This window comes from Rhinolophus sinicus, chromosome 2 (genome assembly GCF_057876585.1).
Source record: "Rhinolophus sinicus isolate RSI-liver-muscle chromosome 2, RSI-T2T, whole genome shotgun sequence".
NCBI classification, from domain to species: Eukaryota; Metazoa; Chordata; class Mammalia; order Chiroptera; family Rhinolophidae; genus Rhinolophus; species Rhinolophus sinicus.
In genome coordinates, this window is record NC_142502.1 from 138326354 (window position 1) to 138344406 (window position 18053).

The 18053-nt window shown below is 40.8% G+C and overlaps 1 protein-coding gene across 3 annotated transcripts in view; it reads left to right on the top strand.

Moving 5' to 3' along the window:
* The window catches only part of EXOC6B (exocyst complex component 6B), a 629322-nt gene that overhangs the window by 33012 nt on the left and 578257 nt on the right, over positions 1-18053 (top strand). The window contains exon 1 of one of the 3 annotated variants that reach the window (XM_074332163.2): positions 12342-12598. The exons of 1 other annotated variant lie outside the window; for it this stretch is intronic. In XM_074332163.2, coding sequence (XP_074188264.2) covers positions 12486-12598 — 113 coding nt within the window. In that variant the 5' untranslated portion in view covers positions 12342-12485. Of the gene's footprint in view, positions 1-12341; positions 12599-18053 lie in introns of those variants that run through there. One more of the 3 variants, XM_088796094.1, reaches the window with a different exon arrangement.

Sequence of the window (18053 nt, forward strand, 5' to 3'; positions counted from 1 at the left end):
AGATTCACAAAATTGCAATCAAAAGCCTAGCTGGCTTTTTTTTTTTTCTACAGAAGTTGACAAGTTTATCCTAAAATTCAGGTGGAAATGTAGTGACCCAGCATATCTAAACAACCCTGAAAAAGAACAAAGTTGGAGGAATCACCTGTCCTAATATCAAAACTTACTAATACAAAGACACAGTAATCAAGACAGTTGTGATGTCTGTCATAAGGCTAGACATAAACCCTTACATTTATGGTTAATCAATTTTTAATAAATAGGGAAAGAATAGTCTTTTCTATAAATGGTCTGAGAGAACTGGACATCCACTGGCAAAAATTTGAGGTTGGAGTCCTATCTCACTCCATTCACAAAAATTAACTAGAAACGGACCCAGACCTAAATATAAGAGTTAATACTACAAAACTCTTAGATGAAAACATAAGATAAATATTCATTACCTTGCACTAAGAAATGGTTTACTAGATACAATATCGAAAGCATAAACAACAAAAGAAGAAATAGATAAATTGGACATAATTCAAATTAAAAACTTTTGTCCTTCAAAGAACACTAGCATGAGAGTGAAAAGAAAACTCACAGAATGGGAGAAAATATTTGCAAACATGTATCTGATAAGGAACTTGTATCTAGAATGTGTAAAGAACTCTTTCAACTCAATAACAACAAAAATCGAAATAAACCAATAGAAATGTGGGCAAAGGATATGAATAGGCACTTCTCCAATGAAAATAAATACTAGTGCCCAATAAACCCATGAAAAGATGTTTGGCATCATTTGCCATTAGGGAAATGCAAATCCAAACCCTAATGAGATGCCGCTTCACACCCACTAGAATGGCTACAGTGAAAAAGACATACAAAAACAAATGTTGACAGGGATATGAAAAGGAAGGGACTCACATATTGTTGGTAGGAATGGAGCATGGTGCAGACAGTTTGAAATATATTCTGGCAGTTTTGAAAATGTTAAACATTGAGTTACCATATGACCCAACAATCCTACTCTTTGGTGTATATACCAAGGAGAATTGAAAACATGTGTCCACACAAAAACTTATACATGAATGGTTATAGCAGCATTATCCATAGTAGATAAAAAATGGAAAACATCTAAATGTTATTAACTGATGAATGGATAAAAAAAAGTGGTATATCAATATAATGGAATACTATTTGGTCATAAAAAGGAATTGAGTGCTGATATATTCTATAGTATAGATGAACCTTTGAAAACATCATGCTAAGTGAAAAAAAGCCAGTTACAAAAGATCATGTACTGAATGATTCCATTTATATGAAAAGTCCCAAATAGGCAAATCTGTAAAGACAGAAAGTAGATTAGTGGTTGCCTAGGGCTGGGGAGGTTTGGGTGAAATAGGGATTGTTTCTAATAAATTTAGGTTTTCTCTCTGGGGTGATAAAATGTTCTAAAAATTAATTTTGGTGATTGTTGCATAATTTTTTGAATATACCCGAAATCACTGAATCATGGAATCTGTGAGAATCATAAAATGGTAAGTTTGGGATGATTTGTAGCATGATAGCAGTAACTGGAACAAGAGAGTTCTCATCTACTAATGATGTCTTTTACTTTTTTTAAAAAAGGAGTTGAGGCAATCTTGTGTGTGTGTGTGTGTGTGTGTGTGTGTGTGTGTGTGTGTGTATGTGTAGTAGAGTTCTAGGGGTTGAGCAGATTATTGAGGTGTCAAATAGTGGACAAGGAAAATGGGAGTGAGAATTGACTAAAGAGAGGTACACAATAGTTGTGGGGTGGTGGGTGGGCAGCACACAGACCTTTGTGGGGACTGGTACTTTTGGTTGGTGGCAGTTTGCATGTTTGTGCTCTTTTCTCTAGTTGCCCTGGGCACTTTGGGTGTAGGAATGGGGAAGGATGATGGATTCACAGCTGGCGTTTGTAAGACAGTGCAGATGGAAGAACAGAACTATCAGCCTTGCCTCAGGAAGGCTCATTGAAGGAAGGAGCTGGCAGGAGTATTCTGGGAAAATGTTAAAGGAGCCTGGCTTAAAGTAGAGGTTACTTGCGGGGAGGAATTATAGAGCAGTAAGGGAGTGAGATAGTCTGAGGTGTTTGCAATTTGCGTAGTAGTCAAAAGTGATTAGGATTGAAAGCAAAGAAGAAAATTTCCTGGCTCGACCTTCCGAATGAAACTCAGAGGGCAAACTTCCAGAGGATGATTTCTGCCCCAGTCACACGGGCAGTCGGCAACCAGTCTGTGGGGCAGCTCAGGTGCGGTTATTCATCCCAGGTTTTTTGGGCTTTGTGCAGGATTGGGATGAACCTATACAAATTTATGGCTATTGAATAAATAATAGGTGGTGGTATAATCTGCCAGAGGGAAGATGGGAAGGTGTAAGAGCTGATTTTTGTTAAGAAATTTAGAAATTTGTTTAAAATACTGAGTTTGAAGTGGTAGTGGCGTGGTAGGTAGTGGGATATTAAACAGTCATGTCCAGAAGGCCACTAGAAATCTGGATCTGAGGTTTAGAGGAGAGCATTAGGAATCAACAGTGGAGATCATATTTGACCCTCTGGGATTAAATGAGATCACTTAGGGACAGACTATGAAATGGCTGGAAAAGGAGGTTGAGAAGAGAACCAAGTAGGTACACAGAGTGAAAAAAAAAATGGTGAAGAAAGGTAAGAAGATGTAAGCACAGGAGAAGTGAGCCAGGATTGTATCAAGCCCAGATGATAAGGGAAGAGAAACTTTTAGGAAGGAAGGTAGAGTGTATCAGAGCTATTGTTACAATAAAGCTGTGTAACCAAATAACCAAAAGGTAGTGGCATACCACAAGAAGTATTTATTTTATACTTATGCATTTGTGGTCAGCTGGGGGCGGGTTCTGTTTCAGGCTGCAGTTTGTAGATTGGCTGGGTAGCTCTGTCTTTCACTCTTACTGAACCAGTCAGCTTTGTTAGGCATGTTTTTCTCATGGTGATGCCAGAGAGGCAAGAGAGTGAGCCCAACCATGTAAGTGCATTTCCTGCCTCTGCTTAACGCTTGTCTAGCCTATTAGCCAACAAAATCACATAGCTGAGCCCAAAGTCATGTGGTCAGGGAAGCACACTCCACTCGTAGTGGGAGGAACTGCAGTCACATGGCATTGTGAAGAATTGGGAAGAATAATGGAATGACCTACATACAGGTAGTCAACGAGGTCTGATCCCTAACGCTTTGTGAAGACTTGGGATAAGGGTATGAAAGGAGGTCTGTTCCCTTTCTATTTCTATTTCCTGGCTCCATTGGGTCTACACTGTCAAATAATGGATAGACTAAAGAGAGGTAGTTTTCTTTGACAGAAATCAGGTAGATGATGGCTGGAATATACTGTTGGATTTGGCAATTGAAAAGTTAGGATCACCTGAGAAAAGTTGCTTCCTAGGAGTGGTTTGAGTTAAGACATACAGGAACAAGTGGGAGGTGAACAGAAAGAGTGAGTGTAAAATACATTTCCAAGTAATGAAGGAAATGGAGGAACTGGAATAGCTCAGGGAAGCAAGGTTGAGGGGAGAGATTTTGTTTTTTATTTTAATTTTTCAGCTTTTTTAAGACATAATTGACAGACAACATTGTGTAAGTGTCAGGTATACAAAGTGATGATTTGATATACTTATATATTGCAAAACGATTACCACCATAGCTTTAATTGACAACTCCATCATGTCACATAGTTACCATTTCTTTTTATTGTGGTGAGAACATTTAAGATCTACTCTCTTAGTAACTTCCAAGTATATAATACAATATTATTAATTAAAATCACCGTGCTGTACATCCCCAGAACTTACTCATCTTATAACTGGAAGTTCGTACCTTTTGACCAACATCTCCCCATGTCTTCCATCTTCCAATCCCCTGGTAACCACCACTCAACTCTGTTTCTATGAGTTTGGCTATTTCAGACTCCACATATAAGTGGTATCATACAGTATTTGTCTTTCTCAACCTGACTTATTTCACTTAGCATAATGCCCTCAAGTTTCATCCATGTTATTGCAAATGCCAGGATATTTACTTTTTCTTTCTTTCTTTTTTCTTTCTTTTTTTCTTTCTTTCTTTCTTTCTTTCTTTCTTTCTTTCTTTCTTTCTTTCTTTCTTTCTCTCTCTCTCTCTCTCTCTCTCTCTCTCTCTCTCTCTCTCTCCTTCTCTCTCTGCCTCTCTCTCTCTCTCTCTCTCTCTCTCTCTCTCTCTCTCCTGACTGAATGATATCTATCTATCTATCTATCTATCTATCTATCTATCTATCTATCTATCTATCTACCTATCACCTTTTTCCCCTTCCTTCCTTCCTTCCTTCCTTCCTTCCTTCCTTCCTTCCTTCCTTCCTTCCTTCCTTCCTTCCTGTCTTTCTCACATCTTCTTTATCCATTCATCTGTTGCTGGACATTTAGGTTGTTTCCATGTCTTGGCTGTTGTGAATAATGCTACAATGGACATGGGAGTGCAGATAATATTTTTGAGATCCTGTTTCATTTCCTTTGGGTAACTACCCAGAAGTGGAATTGTTGAATTATATGTCAGTTCTGTTTTCAATTTTTTGAGAAACTCTACACTATTTTCTATAGTGGCTGCACCAATTTCTGTCCCACCAACAGTGCACAAAAGTTCCCTTTCCACCATATCCTTGCCAACTCTTTTATCTTTGACAAAATGCAGCATATGTCTTTTTGATGATAGCTATTCTAACAGGTATGAAGTCATATTTCATTGTGGTTTTGATTTGCATTTCCTTGATGATTAGTGATATTTAAGATCTTTTTCATGTTGGTCACTTGATGTCTTCTTTGGAACAATGTCTATTCAGTGCCTCTGCCCATTTTTCAATTGGATTTTTTCCTTTGATATTGAGTTGTATGAGTTCTTTATATATTTTAGATATTAACCCCTTATAGGATTTATGATTTGTAAATATATTTTTCTCATTTTGTAGGATGTCTTTTGATTTTGTTGACTGTTTCTTTTGCTGGGCAGAATTGTTTTTAGTTTGCTGTCGTCCCACTTTATTTTTGCTGGTGTTGCTTGTGCTTTTGGTGTCATAGCCAAAAAAATCATTGCCAAGACCAATGTCAAGGAGCTTTCCCCCTGTTTTTATCTAGTAGTTTTACAGTTTTAGGTCTTACCTTTAAGTCTCTAATCCATTTTGAGTTAGTTTTTTTGTGTGTGATGTAAGATAGAGTTCCAATTTCATTGTTCTGTATGTGGTTATTTAGTTTGATGGGACAGATCTTTAACTGGAAAGACTCAAACGTGTGTTTTCTGACCGAGGTAAAGCAAAGAAGGAAAGACTGAAGCTCTAAGAGGGAAGAGAGATAATTGTGAGAACTTTTCCCAGAAGAGAAGTTGACTTTAGAAAGTGATAGGGATCCCCATTTCTCTTACGTAGGAGATGAGGAGGAGTTGGATGAAAAGATGGTGAAGGGGTAGAAAGATGAAATTTTAATAACAGATGGTGGTCCTTCCAATGAAGTAGGATGCAAAGGTATCTTTTGAGAGTGAGAAGGATGAGAGCAGGGATAAGACCTTAAGTGGAGAGAAAAGGATTATAAATGGATGCTGTAAGCAGGAATAGAAATCAAAGGGTGGGTCAGGAGCCCTCAGGACCCAAATGGTATTGAGCAACACAAATGCGTAATGGTGCTAGTTGCCATGGTCACAGTCTTCTTTCTCTATTACAATAGAAGTGGAGAATTGGCCATGTGAGTATGGTGATAATCAAGATGTAAAAGGAAGCTAAAGAATTAGAGACGTTTTAATAAAATTGGTGACTCATGAGAGTACATGCAGTGGGTAGCTGATAACATTTATTCTGCCAAGCTCTGTGCTACACCCCTTACATGAATTATATCTAATTCTTAGAACTGCCTAAGGTATATATTATAAAATCTATTTTATATATAAGAAAACTGCAGCTTAAGGAAGCCACATAACACTCAAATTCACCTGCTGATTAAGAGGGAAGCCAGGAATCTAACTCAGATCTCTCTGAATTGGAAGCTTGGATAGAAGAAAAAAAAAATCCAGGATAAAAGGGAACAGATGCCAGTAGATTACATAGAAATTAGAGGTGAAGATTGGCATTAGAGTAATGTGTGGGTCTCATAGAAATTAGGCAGAGGTAGAAGTGGATGGAAAAGAGATGTAGAGAGGAATTTCAAAGTTTGTAGTCCTGGGGGTAGAGCAGTGTTTAAAAAAAGTTAGGGAAAAAGTGAGGCCATGAAGATATTGCCTGTGTGGCATGAAGAACATGGCTGGATAGTTGGGATCCATGAGGTCAGAGTGTTGGGTGGGTCATCCATGTTCATGTTGAAGTGCCTCAGGATGATGGTGAGAATGAGTTGGAGAGCAAAACTCTGAGCCAAGGGGTGAGATTTCTAAGGAATATGAGCATTAGTGGATGACCATAGCACAACCTGATACCCTAGATTTCAAAGGGGAGTTGAAGTATTAGGGTGTTGGAACAATAGTTTAGAAGTGGCAGTGGGGAGTAGTGAGAATGTTGATGCTGTAAGCCTATGGATGCAGGAGAAGAGAAAACCAATTCATTTAAAGTGAGTAAGTGGAGGTCAAGATGGCAGAGTAGGTAAATGCTCTGCTTGCATTCTCTCACAACCACATCAAAATTACAACTAAATGACAGAACGATCATCATTAAGAATTGCCTGAAGTCTAGCTGAACAGAAGTCTTACAACTAATGATTCGCAGAAGCCAAGTAGAGACTGGTCGGAGGGGCAGAGACACCAAATGGGCTGGTTCCTCACCTATGTATAGCAGTTAAAAATTGGGAGGGATATCTTGGTTGTGGAGGTCCCCCTGAGGAGCAAGGGCTCCCAGCTTCACACCAGGATTCCCAGCCCAGGGTTCCAATGCTGGGAAGAGAAGTCTTCACAATTTCTGGTTGTGAAAACCAGTGGGGATTGTGGCTGAGTGAGATGAGAGTGGCTGGAAACTCAGGTATTCCTCTTAAAGGGCCCATGCAGGGACTTACTCACTGGTGGACTCACTTGCTCTGAGCTCCAGCACTGGGGAAGCAGCTCAAGAGAAGCCGGGGACATAGGGGAAGGAACTGAATTGTCTGGCTTTAGGGTGAGGGCAAGAGGGGCAGCTTTCTTTCAGGCAAAGTACTGACAGAAGGCATTGTTCTTTTGTTGAGCCCTCCCCATCCCAGTGTACAGACGCAGGCAACCACCATGTCTGAGTCTCCATCAACCTAGCTAACACTGTTCCTTCGCCCCACCCTGGTGATTCTCTGAGACTCTGCCCCACCCATTGTTCAGGTCCATCCAGACCACTTCCAGGGATTTTTCCACACAAATGACCTGTCTTGGCTCATGCTGTGGACTTTCCTAAAATCTCTCAAAGGTTCACACGCCAAAAACAAGCAGCATCTGGGTTCAGTGTGCCCTATACCTCTTGCTAAGCAGCCCCAAGACCAGCACCAGTGGCAGTTGGCCTCAGTTTGCAGCTTACCCTCTCCCAGGCATCTCCAAGCCCAGTGGTGGTGGCAGCCATCTGTGGATTGCTTTGTGGCTCATTCTAGTTGGCCCCAGACAGGGCACAGGCTACTACTGAACTTGGCCTATGGTGGGGCCCCTCCCAGGAGGCCCTCGGGCAGGAACATCCAGTGGCTTTCTACTGAGCCAGAGCACCATCCAGCTGCCTCTGTGGATGACACACCCAAAAGGCACACTGGGCAGGTACCAGAGTCCTGCTAAAGCAAATCTTGTTCTGTAGTGTCAACCCCTGTAAAACAGCTCCTCTACTGTAGTCACTGCCGATCCTCACTACCAATCAGCCCAAGGGTCAATCCCTCCCATAGACAAGCTGACAGCAACTGAGGCTCAACCAGAACAAGAGGACACACACAACTCACACAAGAGACACACCTAAAGCACCCAGCTCAGGTGACCAGGGAGACTGGGTCCCACCAGACACCTACTGCATAAGGCCACTCTACTAAGACTAGGAGACATAGCAACTCTTCCTAATACATAGAAACAAAGGGAGGCAGCGAAAATGGGGAGACAAAGAAACATGTCCCAAATGAAAGAACAGACCAAAGCTCCAGGAAAAAAAAAACAAAATAGAGACAAGCAATCTACCAGATGCACAGTTCAAAACACTGGTTATAAGGATGCTCAGTGATCTCAGGGAGAACATCAACAAAGAGATAGGAATTATAAAAATGGAAATAGAATAAATAAAAAAGAACCAGGCAGAAATGAAGAATACAATAACTGAAATAAATAATACATTAGAAGGAATCAATAGTGGATTAGATTAAGCAGAGGGTTGAGTCAGCAATTTAGAAGATAAGATAGCAGAAAACACCCAATCAGAACAGCAAAAAGAAAAAAGAATCCAAAAAACTGAGGCTACTTTAAGGGGCCCCTGGGACAGCATCAAGTGTACCAATATTTGCATCATGGTTGTCAGAAGGAGAAGAGAGCAAGAACTGAAAACCAATGTGAAGAAATAATGACAGAAAACTTTCCTAACCTGGTGAAGGAAATAGACATACAAGCCCAGGAAGCTCAGAGTCCCACACAAGATGAACCCAAAGAAGTCTATACCAAGACACATCATAATTAAAATGACAAAGGTTAAAGACAAAGAGAGAATATTAAAAGCAGCAAGAGAAAAGCTGTTAGTTACCTAAAAGGGAGCTCCCATAAGACTGTCAGCTGATTTCTTTACAGAAAATTTACAGGCCAGAAGGGAATGGCACAAAATATTCAAAGTGATGAAAAGCAAGGACATAGGACCAAGATTACTCTGCCCAGCAAAGCTATCATTTAGAATTGAAGGACAGATAAAGAGCTTCCCAGACAACAAAAAGGTAAAGGAGTTCATCACCATGAAAGTAGTATTACAAGAAATGTTAAAGAGATTTCTTTAAGAAGAAGAAAAAGATTAAAAATATGAATAATAAAATGGTAATAACGACATATCTATTAACAATTACTTTAAATGTAAATGGATCAAATGCTCCAATCAAAAGATAGGATGACTGCATAAGAAGCAAGACCCATACATATGCTGCCTGCAAGAGACTCACTTCAGATTGAAAGATACACAGACTGAAAGGCAAGGGATGGAAAAGATATGTCGTGAAAATGGAAACTCAAACAACAAACAAGCTGTGGTAGCAATACTTCTACCAGACAAAATAGATTTTAAAACAAAGGCTACAACAAGAGACAAAGAAGGACCCAGTAATCCCACTTCTGAGTACTTATCTGAGAAAACACAAAATACGAATTCAAAGGGATATGTGTGTCCGTATGCTCATTGCAGCATTATTTGCGATACCCAAGGTATGGAGGCAACTTGGGTGTCTATCAATGGATGAATGGATAAAGAAGAAGTGGTACATATATACCATGGAATATTACTCAACCATAAAAAAGAATGAAATCTTGCTATCTGCAGCAACATGGACGGACCTAGAGAGTATTATGCTGAGTGGAGTAAGTCAGACAGAAAAAGACAAATGCCATATGATTTCTCTTATACTCGGATGTGGTATCTAAAGAACAAGATAAATGAACAAACAAAAGAGAAACAAGCTCATACATGCAGAGAACATTTTGAGCGTTGCCAGATGGGAAGGGGTTTGGGGGTATGTGCAAAAGGGGAAGGGATTAAGGAGTACAAATTGGTAGTTACAAAATAGTCATGGGGATATAAAATATAAGATAAGGAATACAGTCAATAATATTGTAATAATTATGTATGGTCTTAGATGGGTATTAGATTTATTGGGGTGATCACCTCGTAAGTGATATAAATGTCTAATCACTATGTTGTATACCTGAAACTAATATGTGTATATTGTATGTCAACTGTAATTGAAAAAAAAAATTATTGAAACAAATAAAGTAAGTAAGTAGAAAGAAGAGTTTCTGTAAAGAGGTCTTCAAAGTGATTTGGAAGGGGTCTGAGAAAGGATGTAATTCATTATACTAATGTGGAAGCAGATGCTGGGAGGCAGAATGATTTGCCTAAGTTTACACAATAAGCTTGTGGCAATGGAGGGAGTGGGTGGGATAGTATGGCCCAATGATCAGAAAATGGGTCTTGGGATCACAGGGATCTGGGTTTGAATACCAGCTTCCTTATTTACTAGCTGTGAGACTTGAGGCATTACCAATTATCTCAATGTTCTCATCTGTAAAATGGGATACATAATATCTACTGAGAAGGATTGTTGCAAGGATTTAATAACGCATGTGAAGTGCTTGCTTTGTGTATTGTGCCTGCACACAGAAAGTGCTCAATGCATTTTAACTAGTAGCGCTGGAAGTAAATCAAAGCTTTCCCCCTCCTCCACAACTCTTAGTGTAGTGCTTTTTGGCCATTCCACACTGACCTGACATTCTTTCTATTTAGAGGGCAGGCCTTCTCCACTGGAGCTTTTCTACACCAATCACTCCAGACTTACACATCCTTGTTGGTAACATGTGAGATCCCTGCCCTCTGTGGGGGCTCAAGAAAACTACTGAGAGTAGCAGAAGCTTGTTTGACCATTACGATACATATCTGGTGTACATAACCAGTCTGCTTCCTGAGATGGACAAAAAAGTTTTTGCTGAGTGAGATGCTCAAATGGGTGCCTGAAGGGACCCTCTGTCATGTATTACAAGAGATCTTTAGAAATATATGAAAAACTCCATACACTCTGTGCCCCTCCTACATCCACCTGGAATTGTTTAAACATGACCAATGAAATAAAACGAGGACAGCCAGAGATTATCTAGGCACAGACTGGTTTAGCAACTTGCTCAATTCCTGGCAAACCAGGACTTGTAACCCATTCTTCTCACTATTTATTTTTAAAATGTGTTTTTGGTTAATAACGACTATTTTTATTGAAAAAGTAATTCACGCAAAGTACATATATAATTAAAATTTACCTTCGTCCTACTTCCTTCCAATCCCTCTCCTGGCTGCCAGTACTGTTAACAATTTCTTGGGTATCCTTTCAGAAATAGTTTATGGATAATATTTTATATATATATATATATATATATATATATATATATATATATATGCATGTAAATATTCTTTTAATAAAAGAAATGAAAACATACTATATATTCTGTTTCATGCCTTGCTTTTTTCCACTCAGCACTACAATGTGAAGACAGTTTCCTATTGAATATAGAGTCTTTTCTCTTTCTCTTCAATCATTGCATAACAATCCGTGGCATGGCTGTAACACCAATTACTTAGCCTCATCTTCCAGTTTGGTTCTTCTTACATGCCTCTTTTGTTGATGGCAGCACCATTCTCCCAATCACTCTGCTCCAAACCTTGGAGTAATACCCAAGGTTCCGCTTCCCAATATCTAGTAAATCATGCCAATTCTGCTTTTAAATGTGTTTCCTATTTGTCTATTCTTTCTCATTCTCATTGCTACTTCCATGGTTTAGACCTTAGTTTTTTTCTATAGTGTTTCCCTGTCTGCAAATGTTCTATTTCTGCCCACCTTGAACACTTGATCTTGATCGTTTCCTAATGCCACAGTTCTGATTGTGTCACTCTTCTTAAAAACCTTCCGTGAGTTCTCGTTTATTGTGTTATGTAACAATTCCAACAGTGATCAATAAATATGATTTCTAAATTCTAATCTGGGGAGTTTATGAAATGCATGATTAGAACGTCCAGATGTAGAACCTTTAGTCTGTATTTAATAAAACGTTTCTAGGTGTTTCTGATACAGTTGGTTGTTGGACCAGTGAAGCCATTAGAAATTTCTCAGCCCAGTATTTCTTTCTACTTTTCCAGCCCTATCTCTTACTATTACTTCTTCTACATAAGTGCAAATGAAGTTCTTGCTGGCCTTCTGAGAACTCATCACACCTTCCAGTCACACTGTTTAGACTTCTAGGCCCAGTCAATGAATCCTTCGCGTCCAGAGGTGATCTCTGGGCTCGATTCTCTGAACTGGCTGACAGCCACGTTCTGCCTTACCTCTTAGTTTGGGTTTCTCCAGCTGTCTCCTCCGCACCCCCTAACGCCCCAGCTATTAAGATATCTGTCCGCAGAAACCCAGTTAGTCCTTTCTTATTATTTGCGCCTATAGAGCCTTTTGAGATTTGTGACAAGGGTCTTAAACAAAAATGTGTGGGATCAGTGCCATTGCTTGACTTCACCACCGCTGCATGCTGTCGTTAACTGTTCCCGGCTTATAGGGCGGCTTCCCACTCGTATTTATGGATTTAATGAATAAATGAATGCAACCCTACTCGACGTCGCCCAGAAAACTACAAATCCCAGAAGGCATTGCGTGGAATGTCGGCGGACGCGGTGACGAAGGGGGCGTGCCGAGCTTGAGGGCGGGGTCGTCCTGCGGGTTGCCAGGGGCTGGGGAGGCTCTGGAGCTTGGGGTGAGAGTGGGAGCGAAAGGTGAGCTGATCTGAAGAAGGGGACACGCTGCCGGGCGCCCCCATTCTATGGATCGGGGTAAGATGGCGGAGGCGGAGAGCCTGGAGACAGCTGCGGAGCACGAGCGGATCCTGCGAGAGATCGAGAGCACCGACACGGCCTGCATCGGGCCCACGCTCAGGTACCCGGGGTGCCCGGGCCATGGACCGGCGGGCACGGGTGGGGCGGGCGGGGGCAGGCTCCTTCGGGACCGCGCGTCTGGCCTTCTGCCCGCAGTGCCAGCGCCGGCCCCTTCCTTCGGCGAGCCCGGCGAGCGACCTCCACCCTCTGCGAGGCGGGTCTCGCTCGGGCGCCCCGACGTGGGGTCCCTTCCCGATCGCCGGCGCACAGCCCCGTTCCTCCGAGGCTCCTCTCGCCTCCCTCCGGGCCGGGGCAGCCTGCGCCCTTCCTTCGCGGCCAGCCTGGCTCCGGGCAGCTGGAGCGCGCCGGCAGATGGTGGCTCTTAGCAAGCAGGTCTCCCCCTGAGGATATCACCCTTCTCCCTCCGACTCAAACCCCGTCCTGTCCTAGACAGACGCCCTGCTTTTCAGACAAAACAGAATTGCACCCCGGTATGTTGCGCGGAAATTAAACTCTTGCCGTCGTGAAATCACAACCCCGGCTCGGAAACGAGTTCCTGAAAATCCTAGGCCGGGAAGGAAGGAAGTTTCCTCCAACCCGCGCCCCTCTCCTGGGAGCCGCTGCTCCCTGAACCCCGTCGGGAGGACGACCTCTCCGCGAGGTGCTGCCTGGCGGTTACCCCCTCCCGTCCCTGGTACCTTTACGTTGCCCACACACCACCGTTTTATTTGGAGATGTCAAAACAAACCCCCACCTACTTCCATTTATTTAATAACCCGTAGGTACCCCTTACTATGTGCAGCGCAAGACGTTGTATGCAGCAATTTACAAATGTAACTGATTCAAGCTGCGAAGCCATCCTGTTAGGTAGGTACTGTCATTACCTTCATTTAACAGATGAGGCACTGAGCGGTTAAGTGACTTGCCCAAGGTCACTGAGAAAACAAAGTGGGGGCGTTGAGATTCCTACTCAGGCCGTCTGGATCCAGACTCTGAAGTCGTAACCTCTGCCGTTTTGCCTCCGTTGGGGATTACCGTCTCCCTGTACTTCCGGTTAATTGCTTACCTAGCCCAGTAGCAAACTGCCTTTTCCTTTCCCCTCAGTTTCCTAGAGCCCTAGAACTAACTCATCGTCTTCCTTCCTGTGGTACCTTCTGATCTCCATGCAGCCAATAGATCATTGTCTTAAACACCTTGTACAGTCTCAGGTCACTGCTCCTCCCTTCAAGAGAGAGTGATTACTCACTGCTTGTTGTTTCATGGGGAGAGTTGCCTCATGAAAGAGTGTTTAAAGGAGGGGCAGGCTGGAGACTTCACCCTTATCTCCCCCTGCACAGCTTCCTTCTCCGTGTTAGCACAGCTCTCCCAGTGCCATCCCTGAACGTGACCATTCGTAGTAGTTTGCCTTGTGTCCCTTATTGCATGACGAGCACGACCATCATGCTCCTCTCTCTACCCATTTTCTTGAGCTCTTCAGGGTGAATGATAGATCCTCATTTCATCATCTTTTATAAAAACTAAGGCTTACTTACTAGTCTTATAAGTGCCTTATTAATGGGTATTAGTATTTGGTTTTCATAAAGCAAAGTGTTACTAAAGTTAACTGAAGATGCTGCTTCAGTATTCTCCTAAGAAATTGGCTGATGAGCTGCATTTGGCAGCCAAGCAAAGCTCCCACTGGAGCAGATGGGATTACCAGAGGTTTTAGGAAGGAGTCTTTCTCAGAACACCATCAACGTTGTCTTGAATTGGTTATGGTTTTCAATTGCTGTAGTTCTTGGTTTGTATGATAACGACTTTAGTTTCGTGTTATCAGTTTAGTTTGTTGTGATTTATTATGTTAACTCTCCGCTGAATAGTAATGCATATTTGTATCATCTGAATTTTGGCCTGTAATTTTCTAGTATCTTGACTTAAGAATGTTGCATTATGGCTCAAATATAAGTTACCCCTTCTCCCTAAAATTTGCTTCATTGTTATCACTGAGTTCTTTTCCCACAGGAAAGTGGGGTTTTGTGGGGGTAGATGGATTAAGGGATCATTTGCCCTAAGTGGATCTGGTAAAGAGAAAAATGGGGTTGAGACCTCTGCCCTATCCGATCCGTTGTAGCTGCTTTTCCTTACTCCCTGTATCATTATTAGGGCTCTTCATTTTTGGCCTCATCCTGTCTTTGGCAGATAAACCTAAATCTTACTATCAGACCCAAGACTCAATCACTTGACTGTCCTATAATACAAGTATTTATTACCCCCGTCTTTGTTTTCAGTCTAGCTTGTCTCTGCCCATGTTCATAGGGGATGATCTCAGCTTTTTTCCTTATCCCGTTCAGAGGTAGCAGCGTGCACAGACTTGATATTTAGACCCATGTTTTACCCTGGATGCACCTCCATCCTCATTATAGCCCGTTTTTCCCCACAGTACAGTCATTAACCAGGTTTAAGGCAGTAGGCTCCGTTCCCTCACTTTACCCTCATCTGTCAATGCCTCTACCCTTTTCATAGTCTATCCTATTTCTTCCGTCTTTTGAGGTAGCATTTTTTTAAGGCACTGGATTCTTAGGTGTTCCTGAGTAACTGAAGAGAAATGAAAGAACAGTGAATAACCGTAAATTGATAGCAGATAGAAGGTTAGTATACCCATCCCTAAAATTCTTGCTCTTCACAAAAATCCATCTAGCAACATTGCCTAACCAGATTCTTTCCTTTGCCAACTTTTATTAATACTTGTGAATCATTACTTGCTTTCCTGGGTATACCAAAGTATTCTTCCAGTCTTACTCCTTTTTGTTTGAGGAGCCACAGTGGCTTGACTTTCTCTTTATATAACTATCCTTTTTTCAATCTTGAATAGCACATGTAATGTTAGTCGATTCCCATATATCGTAGGGCAGTGCCTCCCTTTTTCATTATAATTCTGAGAGGCTCAAGCATATCACGCATATAGAGGTTGTTGCCTAGCAAATTCTTTTGGGAAAACAGCCATCTCTTTCTTCTCTGTCTTTATCTTAAAATTTTTTTTTGTTAGCTGCAAGTCCTGATTTTGCAGATGAGGAAAGAGGCCCATAGGATGTTATGGCCTGTCTTGTTTTTAAAATAGTATTGATCCCAGCTTTGTAGTACTAATGCTAAAGTATTGATTGCAAATCACTCACGCACAATAGCGCCATATTTTTATTTTTCAAATCCCATCTCTACATATCTAGTTTTCTTTCATATCACTTATTCGGTAGGTCATTTCTTCAATTTGCTCTCTGGATACTAGTGATTTAACATTCATTCTTAATTGCCATTTCAGCTTTTGTTTTAAAACTTAAAAAATAATTAAATTTATTGAGGTAACATTGGTTAATAACATTATATGAATTTCAGATGTACAACATAATTAGATATCTGTATACTCTATTGTGTGCTCGCCACTCAAAATCTAGTTTCCTTCCATTACCATATAAATCTTTTAATTTAACAGTAAAATGCATTACCTTTAAAAAAATAGCTTTATTGAGACATAATTCATATACCATATACTTCACCCATTTAAAGTGTACAATTCAGTGGTTTTTAGTATACTCACAGAGCTGTGCAGCAATCACCATAATCTAATTTTAGAACATTTCCATCACTCCGAAGATAAACCCCTTACCCGTTAGCAGTCACTCTTTATTCTGTCCCCCCCTTCGCCAGGCAATCACTACTTTCTATATGGGTTTGCATATTCTGGACATTTCGTATAAATGGAATTATACAATATGTGTTTCTTTGTGACTAAGCATAATGTTTTGAAGGTTCATCCATGTGGTAGCTTGTATCAGTATTTCATTTCTTTTTATTGCGTAATAGTATTCCATTGTATTGATATACCAATTTTATTTCCTCATTAGTTGATGGATATTTGGGTTGTTTCCTTTTTGGGGCTGTTATGAACAATGCTTCTATGAACATTCGTGTACTAGTTTTTTTGTGGGCATATGTTTTCATTTGTCTTGTGTGTATTACTAGGAGTAGAATTTCTAGGTCATATGGTAACTCTGTGTTTAACATTTTGAGAAACTGCCAAACTGTTTTCCAAAATGTCTGTACCATTTTACATTCCAACCAGCAATGTCTGAGGGTTCCAGTTTCTCCATATACTTGTCAGCATTTGTCATTATCTTTTTAATTTAAGCCATTCTAGGTGTGAAGTTGCATTTCACTGTTGCTTTGATTTGCATTTCCCTAATGGCTAATCTTCTCATGTGCTTATTGGTTATTTATCTTTGGAGAAATGTCTGTGGAGATCCTTTGCTCAGGTTTTTATTGGGTTATTTGTCTTTTTATTGTTGAGTTATAAATGTTCTTTATATGTTCTGGATATAAGTCTTTATCAGATATATGATTTATAAATACTTTCTTCCATTGTGTTGTCTTTTTTTCTTTCTTGATGGTATCATCTTCTGCACAAAAGTTTTTAATTTTGATATAATTCATTTAATCTATTTTTAGTTTTTTTGCTTGTGCTTTTGGTATATCTAGGAAGTCTTTGCTTAACCCAAGCTCACAAAAATGTGCTCCTTTGTTTTTCTCTGAGTTTTATAATCTGATCTCTTACATTAAGGTCTGTGATCCATTTTGAGTTAAGTTTTGTGTTCAGTTTCATTCTTTTAGATGTTGCTATCCAGTTGTCCCAGCACCATCGTTTCTTACCCACATCTAATCCTGGTTGATTTAGCATGATCTTTTTACCATGAAATTTATCTTCCTTATTTGTGGTAGAAGTGTAATATTCAAGACCCTGTCATTGTGTTTATTTGACTTTGCTATTCAGCCGACTCCCCTTGTTGAGTGTTCCCACCCAGGAAGAAGTCTACTCTAATGTCAGCTAATAATGGTTTTCTCTTTTTAGCTCGATTGCTGCCTTCTGTTTCTGAGGTCCTGTGTTATAAGAATGATGTGATTGCTATATTTGATCTTGGTAAAGCACATTATTTTAAGGACTGATTCTTATCTTACCTTATGGAATTGCTTTGTGACATATTACCCAGTCTTAAGATTAACAAAGTATCTTAATGATAGAATCTTATCTGTTTAATTACACTGTTAGTTACAATGTTTTAAATACACTGTTAAAACATTGTATCAACATAACATTTTGGAAGCTATCTTAAAAATTACTTACAGGGGCCTTTCTCGTTGGCTCAGACGGTTGGAGCTCCGTGCTCCTAACGCCGAAGGCTGCCGGTTCAATTCCCACATGCGCCAGTGGGCTCTCAACCACAAGGTTGCCAGTTCGACTCCTAGACTCCCATAAGGGATGGTGGGCTCTGCCCGCTGCAACTAAGATTGAACACAGCACCTTGAGCTGAGCTGCCGCTGAGCTCCCAGATGGCTCAGTTGGTTGGAGCAAGTCCTCTCAACCACAAGGTTGCTGGTTGGGCTCCCGCAAGGGATGGTGGGCTGCGCCCCCTGCAACTAGCAAGGGCAACTGGAACTGGAGCTGAGCTGCGCCCTCCACAACTAAGACTGAAAGGACAACAACTTGA